The 26,624-nt window shown below is 49.3% G+C and overlaps 1 protein-coding gene and 2 long non-coding RNA genes across 3 annotated transcripts in view; 1 reads left to right on the forward strand and 2 right to left on the reverse strand.

Moving 5' to 3' along the window:
• Window positions 1-19,711, forward strand: part of JPH3 (junctophilin 3) — a 45,819-nt gene extending 26,108 nt beyond the window's left edge. The window contains exons 3-5 of the mRNA XM_062586265.1: window positions 173-297; window positions 4,575-5,494; window positions 18,159-19,711. Coding sequence (XP_062442249.1) covers window positions 173-297; window positions 4,575-5,494; window positions 18,159-18,239 — 1,126 coding nt within the window. The 3' untranslated portion in view covers window positions 18,240-19,711. The remainder of the gene's footprint in view (window positions 1-172; window positions 298-4,574; window positions 5,495-18,158) is intronic.
• LOC134146084 (uncharacterized) lies at window positions 2,148-7,122 on the reverse strand. The gene is made up of 3 exons (XR_009959774.1): window positions 6,639-7,122; window positions 3,471-3,608; window positions 2,148-3,303 (listed from the first exon to the last, which is right to left on the reverse strand). It is a non-coding gene; the product is annotated as an uncharacterized LOC134146084 (long non-coding RNA).
• On the reverse strand, window positions 19,194-20,466 carry LOC134146085 (uncharacterized). Its single transcript, XR_009959775.1, has 3 exons — window positions 20,263-20,466; window positions 19,417-19,516; window positions 19,194-19,295 (listed from the first exon to the last, which is right to left on the reverse strand). It is a non-coding gene; the product is annotated as an uncharacterized LOC134146085 (long non-coding RNA).
• Window positions 20,467-26,624: the final 6,158 nt, after the last annotated feature.

Raw genomic sequence — 26,624 nt, forward strand, 5'->3', positions numbered from 1 at the left:
CGGGGCGCGAAACCGACGGACGCGAAACCGGGCGCAGATGCCGGGCCCCGTGCGGAGCCTCGGCCGCGCGATGCCGAGGGGCTCCGGCGCTGGGGCCGTGCCCAAGCGCTTCGCCGGCGCTGCCGTCCCCGCTGCCTAACGCGGTCCTTGTCTCTCTCCGGTTGCCTTGCAGGACGTCCCACTCCCGGGCCAAGGCGGACGCGGCCGTGGCAGCGGCGCAGAAAGCTCAGGAGGAAGCGCGCATCGCCAGGATCACTGCCAAAGAGTTCTCGCCTTCCTTCCAGCACAGGGAAAACGGTCAGTGCGCGCCGGCCGGCACGCGGTGCGGTCGGAGCCGCCGGGGCCCCTCCGGACCCGGGAGACGCGGAGCCGACCGCGGGCGGGCTGCGGGCTCGGGCCCTGGCGCGCGGAGGGCGAGTGGCCGAGGCATGCAGGAGCGGAAAGGTCTAAGCCTCCACGGCAATAATTAACACAGTAATTAATATATGTGAATGGTTTTATTCGATAGCTTCCCTGCACCGAAGCCTCCTTAGAAGGCGTCGATCATTACCCCCCCCCCCCAGCTCTTTAACTGAAGATTACTCATTTGCCTTAATTGCTCCAGGGGCTGCTGCTGGTGGTGACTCATTCCTGCTGCGGTCCGGCGCGAGCGAGCGGGCAGCGCGGGCTCCGCGCACCTTTGGGACGAACTGGCGGGGCAGCCGGTGTCGTTCAGGCGCCAGCGGCGGCAGTGGCAGCGGCCGGGTGCCGTTTCCTCCGCGCGAGTTGCAGGACGCCGGCGAGCTCGGCCCCGGCGCGTGGTGCTGCAGCAAGTCGGCTGCCGCTGCAAACCTGCCGGGTCGGGACGGGGCGCGCGGGGCAGCCAGCCGGGGTGCCGTGTCCTCCGGGGCGCTGGCACAACCGTGCTTCCAGGAACACCACGTGCTCCCCCGGCTAATCTTAGCTCGGAATAATCGTCGAGCATCGGCGGGCGGCGAAAGCCGGCAAGGCGGCACCGTGCAGCCGACCGGCTCCTCTGCAAGGCGGCAGCCGCGCGCGCGGGGCCGGCGGCTGCGGGCGCCCAGCGGCTTCGCTGCTGCGGGGTACGAGGCGGCGTGATCTCAGCACCTCGCAGGTCTGCGCTGGGGAGGGGGGGTGGTTAAGACCAGAGGTCTCTTAATTGACTTGTCCCCGGTGCTGCTCTCATGGAGGAGGATGTTGCAGAGGGGTTCGCCCCCATTGCGAGGCATCTTGCACCTGCGAGCGATTTCGGCGAGCCCCCGGGGCAGTGTGCGGGGGGAGAGAGATGCCGCCGCAGGGCTTGGGGCGCCCGGGACACCTCCGGCTGATGCCAAAGGGAAGGAGCAGCAGGGCAGCAGCCCTGCGGCCGGTTGTTTCAGCTTTCCGGACTTTGGGGTCTTCAGAGCCGGAGGGAAGGTGGCAGTGGAAATTCCTGCATCGGAAGGAAGAGCCCCAGAGACCTGAACAGGGAAGGACGAGCCAAAGCCTGAGACGAACCGAGACACTCGGTTTTGGGTTTGATAGCTGGCTTTACAGCTTTCCCATACATTTCGGGGCCGTGCTGCACGGGAACAGGACGGGTGGGGTTTCCCGTGAGCCACAGCCGCCGCTCGCAGCCTTGCCTGCTGCTCGGGGCTGACCTCCGTCTGCCGCTTCCCACCAGGACGAGGTTTCCTCGGGGCCACCAGGGATAAATGCAGGGGCTTCGGGCTCCCACAGATGACTAGGGAACAAACTAGGACTGACGCATCTGAGCATTGTCTGAAAACACAGACAAAAACCCAGCATTTTCTGTGGAAATAATAAAAAAAATTACAGTCATTGGAAGTCCAATTTCCCATTGAGAAATTGCCTCACTGGGAAACTTCCAGGCAGCCTCAGCACTATTTACCGCCTCTGCTTTACGTGCCTCGACAGGGAGCTCCGGGCCGGCCGCCGCGCCCACAGCCCGAGCCGGCCGCCGGCCTCGCGCCCCGGCGGTCCCGCCGCTGGCACGGAGCAGGAGGCCGGCGAAGGCCACCTCCCGGTGGTGGCACCTCCCGAGAAGTTGCAATAGAGAAAATTACTCAGAAGAAGCAGAGAGATTAGAGCAAGCGCTTCAGAGCATTTATTTTTAAACTATGGTAAGAAAATTGAGTTCTTCCTTTCTGAGACTCATTTCTTGTCTAGCCATAGCAATTGCAATTAGACGCATTTCAGGGGCATTAGGCAGTTAATATATTTATCAAATTATTCACGTAATTTAGCGTAGCTTTGGCTGGGAACAACTATGCCTTGCGAGGGTACAGTGAGAACTAAGCACTATTAGCTTTCACTCCTTCATAACAGTTTGGTGGTCCATAAAGGATTAATACAGTGGAGATTTTGTAATAGTCTGCTTGAGGACTGGGGCCCTCCTCAGCTTCCTCTGCCCCAGGCAGCAGGGGAACTCAGCCAAAACTGAGAACTCAGCTCTTTCAGTCTTTCCTCGTGGATCATTTTTCCAGACCTCTGGTCATTCATCATTTTCCGTGCTCTCCTGTGGATTTGTTCTGACTTGTCCTTATCTTTCGTGAAGTCTGGTGCTCAAAAACCGGATGCGGTGCGTCTGCTGAGAGCTTCCCTGTGCTGCACGCAGCAGGAGGATGGCTGCACAGCGCAGCACGCTTCTCGTCTGGCTTTTGGGGTGATGGGGTTGGTTTCTTCTTTGTTTTTGCAGCAGAAAACATTGTTCGGTACTTTTCAGGACCTCCCACTTCCATGCAATAACATGCATGCAATAACAGTGCTCTCCTGGCTGCAGCAGAGTCAAATTAAGAGGCTCCCCCTGCCTGGCCCTGGTCCCAGTGACCCCTAGCCCAGCTTTTGCACAAAGGCTTTTGATACAAAACTTCTCTCCTGCCCCCCACATCTGCTTAGTTAATCAGGTGACATTAAGGGAGCTGAGTTAGGGAGTATTTCTGCAGGGGGTTATGCCGGCACTCCTGCCTTGCAGGGCGTGGGCCAGTGGTGGAGCTGAGGATGGTGAAGCCGGTATTGCTGCAGCCAGGCTCCCGGGGCAGCCGCTGCAAACACAGCACGGCGCAAACACCTGAAAATGAGAGTCAGGGATGCTGCGTGGTCCGGGAGCTCTTTGCAGTCCTGCTGAAGCTCGGCACCCCTTGCTCTTGCCCAACTGCGAGGCCTGGGCACCCACGTGGTGTCCCGTCGCGCTGGGCTCTGGGCGAGCCCTGCCTGGCTGTCCCTGCGGTCATCTCCAAGCCCAGCGAGGGAGGCTGAATGGGGAAAGCTGCATGCCCTGCTCAGCTGGACGGGGCAGGAAGGCTGTAGCGGTTAAAGGGAAAATGGACTCGCCATTTGCCGTTCCATTTTGGTTGAGGTAGGGTGGCTTTTTTTTTTCCTCCCTGATGGGAGGCTCCCCCAATGCAGCACATCTGCCCAGATGGGAACAGCTCCATGTGAAACCCAGAGGCGAGGTGCCCCTTGCTTACCTCACAGGGATAAAAGCGGCGTGTTTCCCCCCAGAGGCAGGGATTGGGCGCGGGGGCGATCCCTCGGCACGCCGAGCACCAGGCACGAGGCATGGTGCGCGCCGTCTCCGGCTGGGGCTCGGATTTTCCCTCACATGCCTGCGAACCGGATTTGGAGATGATGGAAAAAGATGGTCAGATGGATCTGTGCAGAATGCAAATGGACAGGGGAGTAATCACCTTAGCGGGATTAGAGTCACTGGGGCTCTGCGCGGCGCAGGAACGGTACCCGCGGGAGCCGGGCGCCTGCGCTCGAGAGCAGGGAGTGACGCAGGCTCCTCCCTGCCAGAGCTGCAAGCTCCTGGAAAAAGCGGGGCTGTTCAAAGAAGACAGCCAGGGCCCACAGGCAGTGCTGGCCCACTCCTGTGACTGCCCAGGCCTCCTGGCAGCTCTGCCTAAAAAGCAGGTTGGGTGGTTCATCGCTGCCTTGCACAGGGCCACCACACACAGGGTCTCTGCTGGCTGGGGAGGCAGGAGGGGAGGCAGAAACTGCAGGGGCCAAAGGACCCGCCGCTGTTGCGCCTGGTTTGATCAGCTGGAAATGAAAGTCATCATAGTGGTGGCAGGTGGCTTGTGGCTCTCCTTCTAGAAAGGTAGGTGGCCCTCGCATTTACAGCGGTGAAGAAATGCTGGCTTAGTGCATGATGAAGCTGAAGGAAGAGCAAAGCGCTTCTGTTCCTCGAAGGGGCAGTTGCCGTTTCTCCCCTCCTTAGAGCCAGCTTTGCATCCTCCTCCCGGTTCAACAAAGCCTGCATCCAAAGGCAAGCTATTTGACTGAGCCACCTCCTGTGCTGGGCTGCAGCTGCCTGCACCATGTGGGTCTGTGGATGCTCTGGATGATTCCAGGTTTGGTGTTAAACTAATGTCACCTTTTTCTCGGTCTAGTAGCAGGAAGACATTTATTGTGCTACTCTGTTGTGGTCCTGATCTTGCCCTGTGGCTTCCCTGCCATCCGACACACTCAGTCCTTTTCTTTGACATGAAAAACTCTGGTAGGTGCCTGCAGAATAGAAATAATCCTGTTGCATTTTTCTCTCTCTTTTCTCTCAACTACAACACAAAAAGGGCTCGAATGCCAGAGGCCAAAGCGCCAGAATTCGAGTGATGACATTGAGGTCCTTTCCACTGGGACGCCGCTCCAACAAGAGAGCCCTGAGCTGTACCGGAAAGGGACCACCCCGTCTGACCTGACTCCTGATGACAGCCCACTGCAAAGCTTCCCTGCCAGTCCCTCCTCCACCCCACCGTTGGGCCCTTCCTGCAGGAACAAGAGCACGCATTTCTCCAGGCAGGTCTCAGTGGATGAAGAGAGGGGTGGGGAAATCCAGATGTTGCTGGAGGGACGCGGTGGGGACTACTTGCGACCCAACAGCTGGAGCGAAGAGAAAGTCAGTGGGACTCGCGGTGTGAGAAGTGGGACACTGCGCAGTGGTCAGCTAGGGTCAGCCTCCATCCCCGAAGACTACAGAGGCCGGAGTGGAGGACACAAACACTCGGCCTCCAACCACAAGCAAAGAGAGAGGTGGACAGATTCCCCAGCCACGGTTTCTTGGACTTCCCACCACAGGTCCCACAACCACAGCTCAGGGAGCTCCAAACTGCTTGAGCTAGATGAGGAGAAGATGAGCAATTATGAGATGGAGATGAAGCCCCTCATGAGGATGGATTCTTATATGCAAGAGATTCACACCCAAAAAAGACACTATAGCAAAGGGGGACCCTGCAGGAGCATGGCTGATGACCACCGTGGGGAAGACCGGGGCTTTGGGGTTCAGAGACTGAGGTCTAAGTCCCAGAACAAAGAGAATTTCAGGCCAGCTTCCTCTACCGAGCCTACGGTGCAGAAACTGGAAAACCTGAGATTCGGGGACAAAGCTGAACCTCGGCTACTAAGGTGGGACTTAACCTTCTCCCCGCCACAGAAATCCTTACCTGTTGCACTAGAATCTGAAGAGGACAATGGGGACACACTCAAATCCAGTACGGTAAGTAGGCAAACTTGTGTGTTGAAATCTGGCCAAGAAACCTGGTGCTGAGCTGTTGTAGTATTGCACAGAGTGGAAAGGGAGTTCGCTCTGCTAGCGAACTGAATTATCCTGTGTTAGTGCCTTGAATTTCCCCTACTTCTCCCGTGCTACATAATAGAGCATGTTGGAAGTTGATGCGGGGTTTCCTGTGCAGTTTTCGAAAGCTTGCTTTGGCTGCAGACCTTCTTGGTGGGAGCAGTGGGTTCTTCAACAAAGGATGTGAGCAAGGAAGTTTGGTTTTGTTTTGTACCTTAGCCCAGGGCCAGCAATAAAAACACATTAGAGTGCTGGGTTTTTGAACATGTACCTTGTAGAAAAGCTGCAGGACTAGGCAAGCCTTTGTTGATGCTAACTTATGGTTAAGTTATAGCAGCAGAACTTCACATTGCCCTGAGCGTAACTTGGCTATTGCAACATCACTGCCTAAATCCTTACAGCTTGGTATTGCATCAGCCTGCAGTGCTCGCCCTCACTCCACTGCAATGTGCTGGCACCACCTGTTGATGCAGCGGCCTTGTCATGCTGTTGTGCTGGAAACCTACACAAGGTACCACAGCCATGGAGCAGGGCACATCGTGGCAAAGGCTCTGCTGATATTCTGTGGGGGGTGGACTCAGCACGATTTTGTTCCTCTTGTTTGTAAGAAATGGAAGCACACACTATAGAAAGCTAGGGAAATGTGCTTTAGATGAACTACTATGGCTTGATTGCAGTGCTAACTGGAACATCATTCTCAGAGAAATTATCAGTGGGCTGGCAGTACACTGGAGCGGGGGAATTGAGCGGCTTTCTGCAGGGGGTCTGTCCTGAATCGATCACTGCTCAGGGTTTTCACTAATGATCTGTATGGTGCAATACAGCTCATGTTTATTCAGCAGGTAGATGTCGCTGAGCCAGGAGGGGCTACATGCAGTCTGGTTGGGGGGACGTAATGAAAAAGGATCTTGGCAATCTGGAGCAATAGGATGCAATTCAGTAAGGAGACACAGGCAGAGAAAGCAAAGGACAAGTACAGGAAGGAGTAACAGGCTAGCCAGCGGTTCTGCAGATCGGGGTGATAAAACAGATTAGAGCCTGACATCAGTTGATACTATCACTCAACTGAGAAGAACACAAGTACACTCTGAGCAGGAGAATAACTTGCGAGTCCCACAGGATAAGAGCTGGTGATACATCGAGTGCTGGGCTCCTCATTTCAGGAGAGACAAGGACTCACTGGCAATCAACAGGAATGACTGGTTGTCTCAAAGCATGACCTGCGAGAAAAAACGGGAAGAGCAGGAGTTGTTCAGGCTAGAGAAGAGGAGATGGAGCAATCTTCAAACATATAAACAGCTGCTGCAAAGTGGAAGGGAATAATTTGTTCTCCGTGAACAGAATTAATGGGTTTAAATTCAAGCAGCAGAGGCAGAGGTTAGCTATTAGCCACTATAGCAAGTCAAGGGCTGGAATAAATTGCCTGGGGAGGCTGTGGTGGCTGAGAGGGGAGAAGGTAGACTAAGAACAGGTTGAACAGCTGTAGCACAGATGTAACTTGGATAGAGTTGAACTGGCTTGGGAGAAGGCTGAGCTATGTGACTTCCCCATGCCCTTTCCTACTCTGTTTTTTAATGAACCCAGGACCTATCCTTAAAAGCAGCTTCCTCCCTTATTTTTCCCCTTGGTTTTGCATTGCTAGGAGAGGTGGTGGTGGTCTGATGGAAACACGGCTGCCCTGGCTTAGCACTGCTGTCTCTATGCAGTAGGGAAGCCAGCGATGCTCAGAATTCACCCTCTGTGAGTGAGCATCAGACACGCGGCAGGGCTGATGGGTCCCATGCTGCTGGATGTACCACAGCCCAGGCGAGATGCGCACCTAGGAACCAAGAAATCTGCAGCTCTCAGGTGGTGAAATTTCAGGTTCAGGCAGAAAAGTGGACCTAGATCGCCATGTCAGGGTAGCAGAAGACACTTGTTTGTTTGGAAGACAGGGACTGTGAAACCTAAATGACATCTGTCAGTCACTCTGAAAGTCTGGGCTGGAGGCATCCTGGTCTGCAATGTGTGATTACTGTTACCATACCTACCAGCATCCCTGCTCTTCCAGCCACCTGCCAATAGCTTTGCCAGCAGAGCAAAGGTGTTGGTACCTGCAGCCAAGGGATGACAGTGAGCAGGTGAGGGAAAGGAGAGAGCAGTGACAACTTCAGGAAACCCACTGCCTCCTGCGATCATGGATAAGTCTCCCCCATACCCAGCCCTGGAGCCTGCTTGCTTCCTATTCATCTTGCAGGCTCAAAAGCACCCACACAGCATTTGAGAATTGAACACTCTGTTTGCTGGTGGACTGCACTGTGGGACACATCTTGCCTGTCAAGAAAAAATGAGAGCCCTAGGTTAAACCTGCCCTGAGCACACAGGCGGTACCTCCAACGAACAAGCAAGAGGGCAGTGAGTCCAAACTGAACTATCTTTACTTGCTGGTGTAGCTGTCTGGGAAGCACTAAAGAAATGAAACGTATCATTAGGAGCCTAACAGGCTTTCAGAGGAAAAGCAACATCAGTCATTGCACGGACATCAACCCTGTTGAAGTCTGTGGGACTTGCAGATGGTCCAGCACCTTTGATAATGTGACCTCACATGGCAGCAGGGAACTGGGAGAGACATGGATGCCTTAGCACAGAGGCAGAGTCTCGACACATGGCGCGAAGGAGGAAAGAAGCAAGCGTTTCTCCTCACTCAGTTAGGCGTTCCTTGGGGCGATCGCTGGCACAAAGAGTCCTCGTGTCTCTCCCCACTCAGCCCAAGTTAGACATGCTGCTGAGGCTCACACCTCACATTCAGACCCCAGCCTGCGTTCGGGAGCCATCACTGTTACATAAATCTCTCACACCCAGGGAGGAGGGCTTGAGCTGCAGCTTTGGAGGTAAACAGCCACTAATGCAACATAACATTAATGGCTATTTTGAGTGAATCCCAAACAATAACTAATAGGCGCAGTTGCATGTAAAAATGCATAGAAAAGCCATTAGAATGCACATCATACTTTTAAGTGCTGTAGCTGTGAAGCAGCATGTTCAGTTTTCTCACATTCATAACCGAGGGTGGAACAGATGGTGAAGGTTTGGGAGGAAGCTAATGTAATACAGAGGAAGAGATAATATGTGGATTTAAATAACCTACAATGCCAGCAACAATTTGTTCTCACAAGAATTCCACTGTGCGAGCAGGGTTTTATTCCAGTGGTCTGGCAGAGAGGAGGGTCATCAAAAGGAGCAGGGTAAAAGGTATAAAAAGGAATGGAGAGTGCAGTGATCCGTGTTGCAACTTCCTGTGTAACACCATGACCTTGCCTGCACCTGCTGTCAAGGATCTCAAAGCATTTCCAAGTTCAGAAACCACAATGATTTCCTGAGGAGGAGCGGGAAGCTAAGGGGAAAGGATTTACCCTACAACCTGCCATCAACCTGCCTCTGTGCATGCTCCCTGACACAAGACACTCACATGCTCAATCCTGCACAAAACATTACGTCCACGAGGGGTCCCATTCATGCTCCAGATTTTCCGATGCAAAAGTAAGGCTCCCCAACTTCCCTGAAGCTCCATTTAGCATGCTGGTTTTAGATAACCCTTCCCTTCCTACCTCCAGCAGCTTGCCTCCAGTGTGCAGGCAAACCTCAGCTCCCGGGGAAGGCTGTGTGTGTGCGTGTGTGCGCGTGTGTGTGCCCACGCCATTTCAGCTTGCATGACAGCCTGCTTCCCTGTGATCCACAGCACTGCCATCTGTGAAGCTGCTCACTGAAAAGGGCATTTCTCATCTCTAAGACAGCTGGGCTGCTTCAGAAAGGTGCCTGCCAATGAAAGAGAAGGATGCTGTTAGCTAAGTAGGTCTATTTTTGCCCTACCTGGAGTATCCCTGTGCAAAGCTGAGGTTACCCTCACAGGTCAGCCTGTTTTAAAAATAATCCGCCACAAACCAGCTACACATGAGGCTCAATGAGCCTGGCAGGTTGGGTCTCTGTTACCATGCCAGCTCCAACCTGGTTCAGGAGCAAACACAGCTCTGTCAGTGCCCACAAGGCATGAGAAGGGGGTGCAAGTCTTGGAAGAAAACAGTCTCAAAACTACCCCTGCTCTTCCTCTCTTGATTTCTGTCTTGGAAAAGAGGCTGGAACTGCTGGGGGCTGTGGGGTCCCTTGATTTCCAACCTCTTGCAAAGTCTGCACAGGTGAGGACGCAGACCTCTAGAGAAGTCAGACATATAGGTTTCTATACGCGCTATGGGAACTTTGTTTTTCATCTGTCCCTTAGAAACAGGCCCCAGATGCCCCCTTCATGGGGGCTGCACACCAGTAATTGAAAACTGCTCTTACAGAGGTCATTTTTTGAGGCCATCACTCAATAACATTGATGAAATTCAGGAAAGCATTCAGCACTGCTTGGCATTCACTACTAGGGGACTTTGGGGTTTCAGGGTCATCAAGTCAGTGCTACATTCATACAAATGGTTTAAAATTACATTTAAGGCCTCTCGCTCTTTCTGTATCTCTGTGTGCACTGACCCCTGCATGCACAGAACAAACTCACATCAATTGTCATCGTTCGGGCAGATGAAAACGGAAGCAAGCGCGCCAGGATGAGTGTCGTCGTTGTTGGATTAAGGGAATTATATGAACGTCACTATCCCTTCTGGCCTCAAAGGACTGTAAGGCACAAAGCTCAAGCCTGTATCTGAATGCTTCACAGGTTCCTAGATCCTTTGAGAAGTTCTAAAAGAGGAAAGGAAGGGGAAGAAAAGGGAATTGTTGAGATACTGGAAAGGGAAAGAGGTTTTCTAAAATGCCAGCAACCCTTTTGTTCATCAGCTCAAAACACATCACGTTTTTAGGGTTAGGGGAAAAAAAGGATGCATCTCCTTTCCTGCAGGTGCTGAACATCTGTAGCTTCCAAAGAGGAAAATAAGTGTTACAGGTACACAGGTACTCAGCACGCCAGTAAAAAAAGCCAGAATTCAGGCACGAATGGAGCCTGATTCATCTGCCTGTCCTCATTTAGCAGGAGCAATCACAGGTACTTAGATGAAGACTTCTAGGTTCACGTTGTGGTCTCACTAAAGGCAATGGGAAAGCTCCCTGTATCTGTGACTAGGCTTGATACTTGCCCCTGTAAACTCCCGTCTCATCTCATCAGGAAAGCCCCACTCTAGGGCAGCAGCCAAAAGACGCCAACCACCCCTGACATTTTCTTCAATCGTCACATGCTGTTGGATAAAACCTGAGTGGTCTCAGTGCTTTGCTAATGGCATCAGCCTCTTATTGCAAGTGAATCGGGAAGCAGTCGCAGCCTTTTGTAGAACAGGGCTGCAAACAAATTTTGCAAGACATCTGCTCAGTTAAGGATCTCAGAAAGACCAGTGTCAGCTCCAGGTATCAGCTAGAAAGGTGGGGAGGGATCCCAAAAGCTGCAGTGCCTTGCTTGCTCGCTTTCTGTGCAAGAGGCGGATTCGCTATCCAGATATTCTGAGCAGGTTTCACTGTCGCTGGGGAAAGCAAAAAGGAGGCAGCCAATCTGCGGCGAGCACAGTGCTGTGCCGGGGCGCGCGTGGAAGGGATGGAGACGGCACTGCAGGCTGCGGGGCCGCGCCGGAGCCGAGGAGCGCACCGCGGAAGAGGGGGAGCGGGGGCAAGGGGACAGCGCGCAGAAACTTGCCCCAGAAATAGCAGCTCCCCAGCAGCGTGGGCGACGCATGCTCCTTCCCTCCGCTTCTGCAGGGCTCCGGAGCTTATTCTGAAGGGATTGACCTCAGGGTGGAGCATTTCCTTCAGAAAAGTTAGTCACTTTAAGCCCTAAAAGAATGCAATAATGAGATAAAAATAACAGCTGGCTGTTTCCTCCGTAACGAGCTGACACCCGCCGCCCGCCGCCCGTCCCAGCCAGCAAGTGCAGCGGCAGGCCAGGGCAGAGCTCTCCTGCCGCGAGCCCCTGGCAGCGGCCTCCCTTCCCCAGCTCCTGATTTCAGTTGCCAGCTAAGCTGCCCAGAAATACTGCTGCTTGATTTCTGACCAGCTTCACCTGCACCTCAGACTGGGCCTGCTGGAGGCAGTGGAAAGGCTCCTGAACCCCTACGGACCAGTGTGCTGGGAGAGGGGCCTGGGGCCTTTCCTGCAGTTGGTCTCCTGAGGATAAACCCTCTGGCTAAAAAAGCCTGTGCTCCTCTCAGTCCTGCTGGGTCAGGTTTTTCTGTGGCTTTTTCCTCAGGCATCTTCCCCAGGTCTCCTAACACAGCTGTGCTCTGCGTCTGGCTTTTCCTTGCCCTCAGTGGGAGAAACGCAACAGGTTCAAAACACAGTCCCCACCCGTGCACGAGCTATAAGCGCCCGGGCGCGAGCGCCAACAGCAGCCGCGCAAGCGAGAGGCGAGGCCGGCGCGGGCGCTTGTGCCACGAGCCCGAGGCTGCCCGGTGCCGCAACAACAGTCAGAGAGACGACACCAGCACTTTGGGGTGCTTCAGAAACTGTTCTTCCTCAAATCTCTTTCATGTACGGGGCATGGCAGGAATTACTGGTAATGACATGATGCAAATCACATTTGGAGAGAAACGTGCTGCTTAACGCAATGGCATCCTTTTAAAACCCTTTAAATCTCAAGGGGCCTTTGATGTGGCTGGAGGATGCACCTCCCTGACAGTGCTGCTCTCACCCATGGTTCATTTTAGGTTTTTGAGCCCAGCTCCACACTTTCTTCTACCTTTAAAAAAGCTGGGGTCAAATTCCAGCTTTTGAGTGAAAGGGAACCCAAATCTTTGAACAGCACCAAACCTTGAAAACATCGTACCCGAACATAGAGTTAATTCCCTGCTACGCACATCTGTAACACGAGGACCTCCCCAGAACCAAAAAAACAGTCCATTAAGGAGCACAATCCGCTGCGCAGGCTGGAATAATGCTGAGTCTCACCGGGACGTACACGTGGGCTTCCCAGCTGGATTTGAACTCTGGCACTCACATCTCAGTTTGTTCATTTTCTATCTAAAGTCCTCCCTGTTTCCAGGGGGGACCGGCCTCACAGTGTGGTGGGCATGGCAGGAACACCATTCCTCACCAGTCCTCAACGGTTCAGCGCAGGCAAGTGGAAGAGAGCGGCTCTGTGCTGGTGAGGACTGCTGGATGGGCACCCATCACTTCCACGCACCCACATCACCTCCGAGCTCCGACATCTGCCCGTCGCTCGCAGAGCCCCACGTGGACTCTGCAGCCCTGAGCTCCCCAGCAGAGACCGGGGGGGCCAAGTCCCTGCATAGAGCCATTGCATCTTTCTTAGCTCACTCTCTGCTTCTAAGGGGTACCAAGGACAGAAGTGATGAGCTTCTGGGCAAAACCCTGCTTTCTTTCAAGGCCCTCAGCCACTTGCCTCTTTTCTGCAGCACGTGGCTTTTCTGTACCACGCAACTTAGCTGCACAGCAGTATCGAGCGCCTGCTCCTGTGCCTACTCTGGTTATACAGGCACGTTCTGGGCAAAGCCTCGTGCCAGCTTCCCCTGTGCTCACATCCTGGGGTCACTGGAGATGCAGCAACACGCTGGAGAAGGCAAAGTTAATCTCTTCAGTCTCTCTTGGTAAATGCTCTTTAACTCTTTAGCAGCAGCCTGTTCCTGCCAGTGATTGTGAGGGGATTTGTCAATTCAACACAAATGCTATGGAGCTGCTGAGTTTTCAGCATTTTTTCTAGTGCTGAGACTGGAAAACAATGTATATATTTTTTGCTGATCCAAGTCCTTAGTAATTACACTTAATAGGTCCCAGAGGGATTCCTAGGTAACCTGCACTATGGTTTCCATGGCAGAGAAACATAGCTTGTACTCTGCGATAACAGATAATAATGGATTGTTAATACCTAAATTAATTATGTTACAATTGTATTTGTAAACCAGCTGTCCCTTGCATTCCCAATAAGACTCTTGAGATGCCACACAACAGTTTAAAAAAAAACAAAACAGAGAGGCAAAAACAGTAGTGCTTAGCTTCAGCCATCATCAGGACAGCAATGTGGCAATAATGACAGACTGAAAGAAGCATTCAGAAAGATAACCACTGTTTCACTGAAGTATTTCACTCATTATTTCTTCAACTATGATTACCATTACTATTACTGTGCCGTAATAAGAGTTTATGCATTTTTTAATATTTAAATAGGTTTGGATCTATGTTCCAGCTCTCTAAACTTTGGAGCAAATCTTAAAGTCCTTGGAGGCAATCCTTGTTTATACAGAAGCACCCTTTTACCTACCCACTACTGGGGCATCTGACCCTTCATGGGTAGGTGTTTTTCTCCTGCTAAGAAGGAGCCCTGGGATCTCATTATATTAAAAAAAAAAAAAAAAAAAAAAAAAATAAAAATCCCAGCCCCAGAGCTGTGTCTTGTTTTGCTGATGAAATTTGCCATCATCTACTATGCAAGCAGAATGCCGAGGCACATCAGAGACTGATTTAATTTTTCCTTTCCTGGAGCCAGGCTGGTAACCATTCTGGGTGGAATTCATCTCACGTCACTTGGTCTACAGACAGCCTAGGTGGTTAGCTCAGACTAGATGTCTAATGTTTAAACATCTAAAATTGGGTGAGAGGACGCTGCCAACTGGCGTCTACTTCCCAGCAAAGCAGGTTCTGGACTTGTGGGCACTGTGCTGGGAGGCAGAGTGGCATTTCAAAACTGAGCCCTGTCTCCTGAATGACAGACAGGGGAGTTTAAACAAATCTTTGCAGTTCTTGGACAGCCTTCTCTAGCACTACTATTTCAGGCCTGACTGAAGAGAGCATTGTAACTTTTAAAAAAGAAAAAAAGAAAAGAAAAGCAAAGAAAAAAAGCTTTGCAGGCTGCTTGCTATCTGTGACACACAAACCCCAAGTTCAGAAAAACAGCTCAACCTTTGGCTTTCTAGCGCCCCCAGGTCTGAGGTACTGCTGGCCCCAGAGTTTTCTCTGGGCTTCTCTTTATAGGTCAAGTAATGCAAAGATGAGATAAAGCACCACTGAACTACTAAAGCAATATGCAAAGCTGCAAATCAAGGGCTATTTCTCTTATTCCTAGATATGGGTGGGTCCTGCTAGAGGTCTGGCACGTAGTGTACAGAGTTGTAAAAGTATTAGCTACTAGTTCTAAAATGTTGGTTACAGCTACAGTCAATGGGAGTTCACTGACCTATTGCCAGGCTGGGCTCTGGAAAACATCCCTTCTATAGCACAAAACCAGAAGTGATTCATCTTCAGACTGGGCACTAAGCAGGAATCACTTCTTAGAAACAGATGACACATATCCCAGGACATTCGTGCCATCAAAGGGAAGGAGAAGGATGTGCATTTACTCTGAGCAGAGGTTAGGGCACAAAGATCTTACTAGTTAGAAATAAGCCAGACATAAGAAGCATTTAGAAGTGCAGCAGGATTCGTAATTGGAGCTAAAACAGAACCTTCAGAATCACAAAGCTGCTTATCAGATCAGCTGTCACAGCCAGGCCTCCAGCCCCCTGCTAAGATACGCCGATGTCTCCCTGGGGAGAACATCAGTATCTAACGTTGCTGTATAGAGAGTCCTTCTTGGAGTCAGCACAGGGAAGAGGGTGTTAGAATGAGAAAGCTGTAAAAAGGAAGCAGAATTCGTAGGTTGTCAGACAGAACCAGAGGGTTGCAGAGAACCCTCCCCTCCCAGGTCATCATATTTCTGGGGATGCATTCCTGGCAAATGCAGAGGACCCGACATACGCATTGGCAAAGCAAGCATTTTCTCTTAGTTCTACATTGAACAGGGAGAGGTGCAAGATGCAAATAGGTGCAGATTGAGCCAGGTTGCCAAGCAAAACTTTGGTGCGTGGAAATCCAGCTGCAGCTGAAGCTGAAGAAGCAAGTGGGTATGTGCATGCTGCACAGGTTGTTGGACCCCCTCATATTTCAGATGAAGACATAACTTTGAAGTACTGGTGTATAAATGAAGGGTGTGTGCCCTCCCTGGACTCCATCCTATCACTGTCCCCTGAACACAGGTGCCAAAGGATTGAGACCTCAGTCCGACCAGCAGGTCCATCCCAAAGCGTCTGTGTTTGGGAGTACAGATATGCCAGGGAATTAAGAGACAGATAGTCCTGCTCTAAGCTTTTTTTTTTTATGGGAAGAGAAAGCAGCCTCCAGAGGGTATCACAGACTCATGTCAGTTGGTATACAAGTTTGCCTCCTGCATGTTATTGAGATGATATACTGGTATGAGCAGAGCAAGGGCAGAAACGGTTGCTGCTTCTTTGGCAGAAGAAATCAAGCTGCAAGTGGACCAAGGCTAAATACAAGCATGACAGAGAGCAGTTAAGTTCTCCCATGGCTGTGAGATGGAGGGAACCAAATGCATTTTGTGTCTCTGTGGTACCTTGCCAACAGAAACAATGACAGTGATAATCACCTGCAATCTGGTATTATATTAACATGAGCTCAAAATCGTGAAACCCAGTAATCTTTTGAAATGGAGCTAAACCACCAAAAAGTAAATAACACACCACATCGTAGGGCCTGGCAGCAGCAAGGCCGGGGGGGAGGAGTGGCAACAGGGGGGCGGTTTCTGCCTTTGAAAGCATTTGCGTGGTACACGGGGAGCGATTTGCTCTGCACAGCCAAGCATGGATACCTGGCTGCCAGGAGAGTCTCTGCAATCCTTCCTTTTGGTTGGCTTCCTCTGACCCTGTTGCTAAGCGACAAATATGCCTTTCCAGCGAGCTCGAGCATCCTCTCTCCCACCCACTCCCAAATGTGAACTGAATCAGCTCCTCAGAAGAGAGACACTCTCTGTCCAGCAAGGAGCTTTTTTCTAGCAGCTCTGCAGTATGGTGCAAGGATCTGCTCAAAAAGGGCAGCCACCCCTGCCTTATGCCAGCCGGAAAAGGCAAAGGCGCGTTGTTACAGGAACAAGAGCGAGACAAAGAAAAGTGCTTGTACCATTCCTGGCAATTAAAGCTGGCACGGCTTAGCTGCAGCAAGAATAGATGAGGATACCAATTACTTCAAGAAATAGCTACCACCTACCTGCACACACGCTTGCTCACCCTGATGCAAGCCACGTTAACACTTTAGGACAGCAAATGTTTGATGGCCTGTGATGGCAGGGACTGGAAGGCAGGGTGGATGTTTTTTGATTGTGGTTTTGGATGAAGATCAGTTGTAGGGTTGCCTGCAGTCTGATGCCAAGTGGTCTTCTCCCAATATTCCTGGGATGCTAATGGGGTCCAACAGCCACATCCTAATTGGGTTCAACACAAGGCAACGGCATTAAGGGGAATATGGGCTAACTGAAGACACTTCAATATAAGACATATCAGTCGGAGCCAGTTGTCCAGACTGCCTTTATGGTCAGTAGAAAGTAACGGACACTTCTGGGGTGCACTTAAACCAGGCTAAGGCGGTCATCTGATATGGGGCACCAAAGCCACCCCTGTTTCCTTGACCGGCAATGGGAGTTTAAACAACTGGATCATAAGAAAATACATAATGTTCAGTGAGATAATCCAACCACAGAAACCTAGTTGCAGCCAGGTGTTCCTGCACTGACTCGTTGGCAGAATGTTTTTCACACAGTTTCCAAAAGCTTAATTTGGCCCACCTGAACCTCAGGAAGGATTATGAGAGCTTTCCCAAAACACTGCCCTAATGTAGACCACCATATGCTGGCCTTTTGCTGTTACCAATTACATGTGCAAGTGATGATGAGTACTGGGAAATGTCCTTTGAAAACTCCTCCAAACCTTCCCCAAACAACTGTGTGATCCACTATAACCTTTTTTGCCCTTTTTTCCACCTCGGGTAAGCATCTGATTGTAGTTACTCTTTTATGGCCAGATTTCCTCTGTAAATGATATGGGGGAATCCATGCCCACCTGCTGTCTTAATAGATGGATCCAGTGTGCCCACATCTCACCAGGCAACCTTGGTGTCTGCTGGATCCAGCAGTTGCTGGGTCTGGAGCTCACACTGGGACTTGCATGCTGTTTGTGCTAATGCAGCAAGCAGAGCCTACCCCAATAATCGCTGATACGTATGTCTGTTGAGGAAAATGGGAGTTCCACAGCTTTGCTCTTATTCCAGCAGAAACAGGACAGTGCTACCAGGGCTTCCACGAGCCCCGAGTGTGCATCAAGCTATGAGTCAGGGTGGGGAAGGAGCGAAGGTGTCCCTGGCAGAACCATTTCATTTCTGTTTGCGAAAGAGAACCAACAGGGATTTTGTCTGCCTTGGCCAAACTGGCCGGCTGCCTTAGTAGGGCACTGTGCTTAGGCAAAAGGCACCTGGGCCCATGCTCATGGACACAGTGACGGAGGCAATAGATCTGGGTTTAGTCCCTGCTTCTGCTCTTCGCTCATGTGTAAGGGGGAGATCTTTATTCACACTCACCTTCCGAAGGCAGCAGCATGCAAAAATTCAGTAACAATTACCAGATGATTGGGATTCTCGGTTGGAAGGGATAAATCCACTGTATAGGGTCTGCTTGCCTGCGGACCTCCCTGCCCTGCCACATCACAGACCCAGCTCAGCTCTGACCCCTGTAGGACAGTCGGCCACAAACAGACTTTCAGCATGTCTTGTAACTTCTCTCCTTCTCTTTCTCTTCCAGGGCTCGGCTCCCATTCTGGTAGTCATGGTGATCTTACTAAATATTGGAGTCGCCATTTTGTTTATTAACTTTTTCATCTAATTCAAGACTGTCTTGTTTGCAAAAATAACAGTTACATGTATGAATGGGGGAAAAAACCAAACAACAACAACAAAAAGGGAAAATCATAACTCGAACTGTCCTACGACAATTTCAAAGTCTTTTCACAGAAGAACAACAAATGATCGAGTCTCACTCACAGTTTGCCTTTTTTCCTGGGTAATGTTTTTTGGATTTTAGCCAAAATTCTTTGCTTGTATAACACTATGCTGTGTGGCATGGCAAAATGCTATCAACACTCTGCCCCCCCAACACTGGAAAGGATGAGAAGGGATCCCAACAAAATAAAACCTCGTTTCCCTTACCCTCACCCCCAAGAACATAATCATAACAACAGCAATGAACCCAAAATGGAGACTAGATGAGTGGATCATGGGGAAATTTTGTTTCAACTACGGGTCCTGGGATGCTCCAGGCTGAGTTTCCCAGGGAAATCCACAACAGCTTTAATGATAAAGTAAATGGGAGAGAAAATTAAAATCAAGCAACTGGTACTTTTATTCCCTTCTCCCTTCACAAATGGAGAAAAGTTGTAGTGAGGAGGAGGAGAGGAGGAGCACAGGGATGGCATGAATCCTGTCTAGATGAAAAGATGACAGAAGGGGAACAGGCCCCATTTTCTTACCTGGTTTCAAAAACAAAGAAGTGATTGGCATTTTGCTAAATCTGTTGGGGGCAGGGGGGGGACTAAGGAACACAAGATGTGAGCTGTGGCCCCACCACCCTCCTGCCTTCATTCTTCCTCCCCAAGCTGCTCCCCCACATGACAAGGCTGAAAAAACACCAGGTGCCCTTGGGTCCACAGCAGATTCTTTCTGGGTAAAAATTTGTACCTAGGTCCCCCCTCAAACATATGCAAGCATCCTCAGCGACATGAATGAAGTACTCACTGGTCATCGTGCTGCATTCTCCAACACATAAGGAGCAGCACTCTCTTCAAGAGTCGAGCATCCCATCCCAAATGTGTATGTGCACAGAGATGCCAGGGAGCTATTTTGTGGGGAAGGACTGGAGTGAGAAGGCTCAATTCTGATCTGCCTAAAATAAAATGAAACAAAACAAAATTAAATTAAATTAAACTGTTTTTAAAAGGCATCTGGGGAGGAGCACTGGAGCATGTCCCAGAGAGGAAGGAGAGGGTGGTGGGTTTGTCTCTTACATCTTGCTGTGGACTGTTTCAGACATCATGCTTGGGCTCTGAGCATGTAGTATTTTGCACTTTGTAATGCAGGATGTATATTCCAGCTTCCAACATGTCCCTGTAAAAAAAACAAAAACAAACAACCAAACATCATTGGCAATGGCAGCCTCTAAGGATGTATTCTTTTCTTTTTTTTCTATGTCACTTAATTTGTTTGTTTATACCATCTTTGTAATATGCCTGCCTTGATTTTCTCCCCTCCCCCGTCCCCACTGATAATATGCATACTCATTAAAGATGCCGTATCCCTGTTCTGAGCTGTTATGGTCCCAATCACACGAGCGTGGTCTTAGCTGAATTGCTTGGAAATAGCTGACATCCTGTTGCATTTCAAAAACAACTGTACTGTTTCCTTCCCTCCCCGCGGCCTGAGACCAGGCGTGCAATCCCTCCCTGCCTTGGAGACAGGCTTTGCTGGTGACCCACCACTACCAGGTACAGTTCACAGTTACTACTTGTTTGGGATTTGGTACCTCCAGGGACCAGCCTGCACCCTCAGCTCTACCCACCACAGCCCCGTTCAACAGGAGGTGGTGTGTGCGCGGCAGCAGCCCTAGTGTGGGATGTAGCCCCTACACAGGTGTACTGAGGTGGCGGGGGGAATCCTCCTCAACATTTCACATACAGAGTTGTTGGGTGCAGCCCTGACTTGTGGACTCAGCTTTGCTTTGCTTCTGTTTTAGCTGTTTCTCTGCTACCTTTTCAGCAGATTTCTTATTACACTGCACTGGATTGCTATATTTTTAACCAGAAATAAACGAAAGATTAGAGCATGTGCCAGTTAAATTCAGTTCTTTTCCTTACATGGTCTCACTCCCTCTTGCAGTTTTTCTTCCTCCTTTTCTTTCTATCTCTTTTCAGGCAGAGGGCTATGGGTGGATAGGGTAAATGACACTGAAGGCAGCGAGATTCCAGTAACTTTTCATTTCAGGAGTTGTTCGTCCTTTTGGTACCTCTTCATTTTTTCTGGTTTTTCCTTTTTGGTCCTTAGTCCTCTTTTTCACTCTTGAATGGTTGCTGCATACCTGAAATGAACCAAGTAACGACATACTGTAAGTGCAGCCCTAGGAACTCATCCATGCTGCCACATGTGTTTTGTAATTCTAGTTACAACACCTTGTAAAGACTCTCAAGAACTTTTTTTGTACATTCCAGCTAAGTGCATGACACAAAGGTCCCGCCAGGAGCAGGTTAAAGTCATTGCGTGCAAACACAGTACGATATTTAGATATGTATAAAGCAGCACAAAAATGCCTATCATTACCAAATAAAAGTACTAGTGATTTCACGACTAGCTTTTTCACACCAGTGACCGATGAGTTATTACTTGCTCTTGCCCTTGTCCCAACAACTGCACGTGCAGACACAGCACATTTAGTACAGTTCAGAATTTTCCATCTCTTGGTTCCACTGGACAAAACCTCATACCTTCAGTATGAAATATAGCTGGAGACCAGTATTAATTGGTTCTCAAACCACATGTTTAAAAATAACAATTCCTTTATAAATCATAATGAGCTGAGTAATTTGTCTTAGTTCTAGGCTTTTCACATCTGCTCAAGGCCAAAAATATTCTTGAGAAGTAGCCCAGAGAGAGAGGTAATTCAGTATATTTTATTTTTCTTATTAGCCCTGGATTCCTGCATATCTACATGTCTATCACCATGCATATAAAACTGTGTAAATTGTCCATACCTGCTGTTTTTATGTCCACTCAGACAGAACGCATGTGAACAGCTGAAGGTTCGTATCAAATTTCTTAGGCTGTGCTGGTATTTTTATGTTCGTACAGTGGAACATGCAGCACCTTAAGTACAAGGAGGAGTTGGAGCTCAAGGAACCAGCTCACTTGAGCTGGCTTTCACACCATCACAGTAAGATGCAGGAGCCTGGGGAAAGGGCTGTGTCCCCCTCCCCAGAGATGCACAGATTCTCCTGACAGGCCTCATCTGCGTGAGCAATCAGCTGGTCTGACACTGCATCCTTCAGGAAGGCCTGAAGAAAGGAATAAAAAGTTCTCCACCTGTGCCCCAAGTCTGATTCTTTCCAGCCTGTCTGGCATCTGCTTTGCTTGCAACCAAGACCTAAATCCTCTGCGAGCATTGGACTTCTCTCAGCCCAGGGCCTGATCTTCCAGAGATGAGCTCTTGCAGCACTGTTTACTTCACAGGGAGTTATGAACCCTCAGTGCTGCTTAAGAAAAAAAAAAAAAAAAAAAAGACTGCAACGTTGGGGGTAGGGAGAAGGGGAGAAATGGAGAAATGGCAGGAAAATTATGCCATACTGAAGATGATGAAGTGGTTTACTGAAACCCAAGGACTGACTACATGGCCTGACAGATTCTGACAAGTTAGCAGAGGACATAAAAGCAGGATGTTTTTAAATTATCTTGGGCTGAGGTTGACTTCAGTGATTTCTGCTAAAGTAGAACAGAATAGAGGACAAACTGCATCCTGCCCATGCTGCACGTTTTTGCTGTGAGTAAATTGCTTGCATGGAAGAAGGGCCTTGAAGATCTTGATGTGGTAGCAGGTTTTTCTCATACAGGGAACTTGGTCAAACCCTTGCACAGGCCCTGAATAAATTGCATCAGTTGTGTTGTTGCCTATTACTGATTTTCAAGGCAAGACTATGTGAGGAGCTCTGCACTAAACTCAAGGCTTGAACCATTGCTGGAGACAACGCTGAGTGTGCACGGAACACATGCTTTTGAATAACAGACTCACCAAGATGACACTTCCCTCAGAGGCGTTTCAGGCTCTTGCGTTCCTTTTATCAGTCTGTTCTGTCTAAAATTAACCCACCAGCACAAGTACTTAGCTTCAGCAGCACCACCAGCCTGTTTTTGCAGGATGTGCATAACTATTTCACTACCATGCCAAGCCAGGGAACTTCAACGGGCAATGAACCTCCCCTGTGGTTAACACACAGTACCCAAAGGTGTAAATACATGACCCAGAGCGTGAGCTGTGTCCCTTCACCTGAGGCATCTCCAAGGTCACATACCATGACATCAGAGGGAACTTTACAGACGAGAGCTGCTGAGTGTTGCTCAGTGTTTGTTGCTGGATGGATGGCTTGGACATGCTGTGGTGAGTTGACCCTCCTGCCCCACTGGGAAGTTTCAAATGGACTAACGAAAGATAAGAGGTTCATATTAACACACAGGTGTTATATACTGCTATCTAATAGATTCACAATCCTTGTCATCTCCCTATTTACTTTTATCCCCTGCTTGAGTATAGTATTAACAGCACCAATAGTCCAGCATGACTCAGGGTCTCTTACAGACTCACTGTTTTAACATGGTGAGAACACCGAAATCCCCTTTCTTCCTTCCTGCATAACAGCAGCTGCACGCCTCCTCAGCAGCAGCCGCATTTTGGTATTTTTGGTATCAGGCATCATGCTCTTGTTGCAAGGAAAAGCAGGGAGCACTACATGTGCAAGCAGCAGGAGCACTGCTCCCCAGGCCCCTCGGAGGGGAGCATAGCTGAAAGTTCTCTTTTAGCTTGTCTATACTGATAAGTCATTGTGGGTTAGGGATGGCGGATGTTGCAGCAGTTGGACCAACTGTTTCCCAGCAGAAGGTAAAGCATTTGATATATTCCCATTCCCCATTCCTCTGAGGCCTGCTCTGCACAAACGCGTGTGTCCTCAGCCTTTTTGTCTCACTGACAGACACAACCTGCTCAAGGTTACATAGTACTGAGTGGACTCACCAAAAATACTGCTGCAGCAAGAAGGTAGAAGTTTTATCAAAGCTCGCAAATGGTGAATTAATCCAGATTCACTCCAAGATGAACGAGCAAGGGTGAGTTCAGTCCAGTGCAGAGCACAAAAAGCCTGACAAATGAGTGATTTGCCAGCAGGAGAGTTTGGGATTGGTTTAACTCCATAAGCTGCCTGAGCAGGCAGGCCTCGCTGGGAGGAGACCAGCAAATCAGCATGACTGCTAAGTCATCACTATTAGCAACATCCCAAGGAAAAATACTGGGACTGGTCTTTCCATCCACAAAGCACACTTATCTCTTGATCAGCCCAATTACCCTGCTTGCTCTCTGATAAACTCCATAGCATGGTATGTTAACTTTGATACCCCTGATACATTACAATAAAAAGACAGATACAGGGGAGAAACAACCCCATGTGTTACAAATTAAGCTTGAGGTAGACATGAAACCACTAACCTTCTGCTGTGGCCCTCATTTGTGTGTCCTCTAAAGTAAAATGTGTTTCAGCTGGCATTCTTTTATTCTCTTTTTTCCTTCCTAGTGCTACACGCAAATACGATAGAAAGTGCAATTTTAATGTGTTATTTACAGTGCAATTACAGTGTGCACACGTGGCCTGAAAGAAAATGAATTACTGAATATATTTTCCTCAAAGAGTGAGTAAAAAGGTTACCATCAACCCTTTCTTTCTTTTAGCTGAAAAAAAAGAGTAAGAGCTTGGCTGTTTCCAGGTATAATAATAAATTGAGAGCTCTTTATGCTACATAAATGTTTACACACATTTAACCCTTTCTGCAAAGAAACGGGCAAAAGCAACGGTCTGATGGGAACCAAATGAGTAATTAGATTTTATGTGGGTGTTCATACATCAAAAAAAACACAAGCTTTTCTGTGTTCATCTCAGACAAAAGAATAACTATTCTTACGACAGACACTGCTGAAGTTTCTGCTTTCTAGTTTTCCATTGAGTTCTAGTTCTGGTCCTACCTTTGGGTATTGTTTCGGGCAAGTCACTTCACCGATGTATGTCTGCCTGCAAAATACCTACCTTCTTCTTCAAGGTACTTTTGGACCTAACACAAGAAAAACTACTATAGATCTGATTCAACATCACTGAATAGGCTTTAATGGACATTCAGCCACTTCTCAGAAGAGACAGGCACCATTATGGTTTGATATCAGCATAATACAGCTTGCATTTCTTAAGATCAGAGCAGAGCCCCTCATGCTCTGACCTCTTCTGCAGCCACAGGAGCTTAAAATAATAACCAGGTGTCTCTGGCTGGTTTTCTACCACAGAAGACATTTACCTTTTCTTAGAGGCTTCATTTACACAATCAACATGTGACAGCTTCCAAGGCTTCCAGTTAGAGCAGCAAGAGACGGGCCCTAGTATCCAGAGAGATCCTCCAGCTGTTTCTGGCTGTATGGCTCAGAGGGAGGGCTGCAGTTGTTTTGTTTTTTTTTCTGCCAAATGGTGGTTGTACAAGCACCAAAATTAATTTCTGTCTGAAGTCCAATAGCTGCAAATGCTCTAGTGAGAACGGACGCTGTGTGGGTTTCAGTCCCCACGCAGGCTGTTCCAATTACACTGCTAAGCCTCATTTTGTCAGAGCTGACAATTAAACCTCAATTTTGAGGCCAGGACAGTTTGCCATGGCAGCATGCTCCCATCACGCAACCTAAGCAATAGGAGCTTCCTGAACCAGGCAGTATGATCAACCGCAGCCTCTGCCGACTCATCCAAAACCCCAACTATGACAAAACCACAGCAGCGGGTGCTGCCAAGCCCAACTAACCTGAGCCACCCTATAATCTTGCTGTGCACCCTATTCAGCCGCATCTCACAGCAGAGTAATGACAGCCTTGTGAAGGCAGCACCTCCTCTGCAACCCACCTGCAAAGCCTCATCTGCCTTTACGTCCTACAGGCAGCTGTGTAAACACAGCTACGCTGCTTGCAGGAGCAGGACAGTTGGCCCATCCTGACTCACAGGTTCCTTGGAAGCATGTCACTTCCAGTCCATGCCTTCTGGAATCATAGTTAGCTTGGCACAAAACACAGTTAGAAATACGTTCGAGAGCCCTTGATGAGAAGGTAAAAGGAAAAGCTTTACACTGTCACTGCATACCTTCCAGCTCATATGACGCATCTGGTTCCCTTTTCCAACTGTCTTTCTACTGGAGGGGACAGAATATTTTCCTGCAGCTGCAGCACTGTTCAAAACAATCGTTCATCCTCGGCACTGCTGCAATTAGGTTTCAGCTTCGAAGAAAAAAATCTTTCAGTGTGTGTATCTGTATTTTAAATAATCAAAAAGCAAAAAATGGTAAAAGAGATTTGGCAAAAAAAACCCATGTTCCCCTCTCCGGTTGGGCCTTTGGAAGGGAGCCCTGTGCACAGATGCTGTGATTTTAAAACTACTATTTTCAAACATCTGAAAAAGAAAGCCAGCAATTCAGTGGCAGATTCTCCAAAGCTTTTCTTAGAAAGCCATGGATGTCATACACACACACAGAGGATCAAAAGTCAATGATATCAAGCACTGTAAACTAACCCAGGTGACAAGACAAGGCAACAAATGCTGTTAGCCAAGCAAGCACTGCAGACTGCTTCCTAAGTTATCAACAAATGCTTTGTTTGCACCTCTCCCTCTTATTCTGCATGCAAGAAATCTTATCAAACATGTTTTTATCTTGACAATTAAATCGCTTAGGCAGTCTGCTCTATTTAATCTTTATTACATTCTAATTAGCCTTGCAGAACCTAGCACTGCTCTCCTGAGAGCTGGTTCCCTCGTGAAGTCCCTGCCAAAACAATACCCATGACACCCTCAATTTCTCTGCACAAGGACAGCCAGTGCCTTTTGGTGTCAACTCAAGTCATCACTTGTTTGCTGCAACAGACATGCTTGTATCCCATCTGTTGTCCCTATGGGCTACAGCAACACTCTGCTGCAAAGAAAGCAATGCCTTGAGGAAAGGGGCTGTGTCAGAGAGCAGGGGAAAAACACCCTTTGAGAGTGTCAAACCGATCCCCCCTGGCCTCAACACACCATCAGGTCTCAAGGCAGGACATTTCACAGGCAATAAAGGGTTCATTCGTAGGTTGACTGCTTTCTTGGCCAATATGTGAGAAACTGAACACGGAACTTCCACAAGCAAAGGGAAAATCTGCTACATCTAATGCTAAAAAGGAATAAACTTCTGCTGGCGTATGCATCAGGGGTTACAGTAGCTCTCGCACAGGCAAGGTCTAGGGTTCCTTTTGTAAGGATCCCCAGGTTTCTCCCAACAGTGAGGCAGTATCTCAGAGCTGCTGGTGCATCTTAAAACCACTGCCTGCATATTTGACAGAAGTGTAATGACTCCTGTTCCACATCAGGAGCAAAGGTAAGAAAACCTTGGATGGGATTCACGGAGAAAACCAAGA

The sequence above is a fragment of the Rhea pennata genome, chromosome 13 (assembly GCF_028389875.1).
Source record: "Rhea pennata isolate bPtePen1 chromosome 13, bPtePen1.pri, whole genome shotgun sequence".
Taxonomy (NCBI): domain Eukaryota; kingdom Metazoa; phylum Chordata; class Aves; order Rheiformes; family Rheidae; genus Rhea; species Rhea pennata.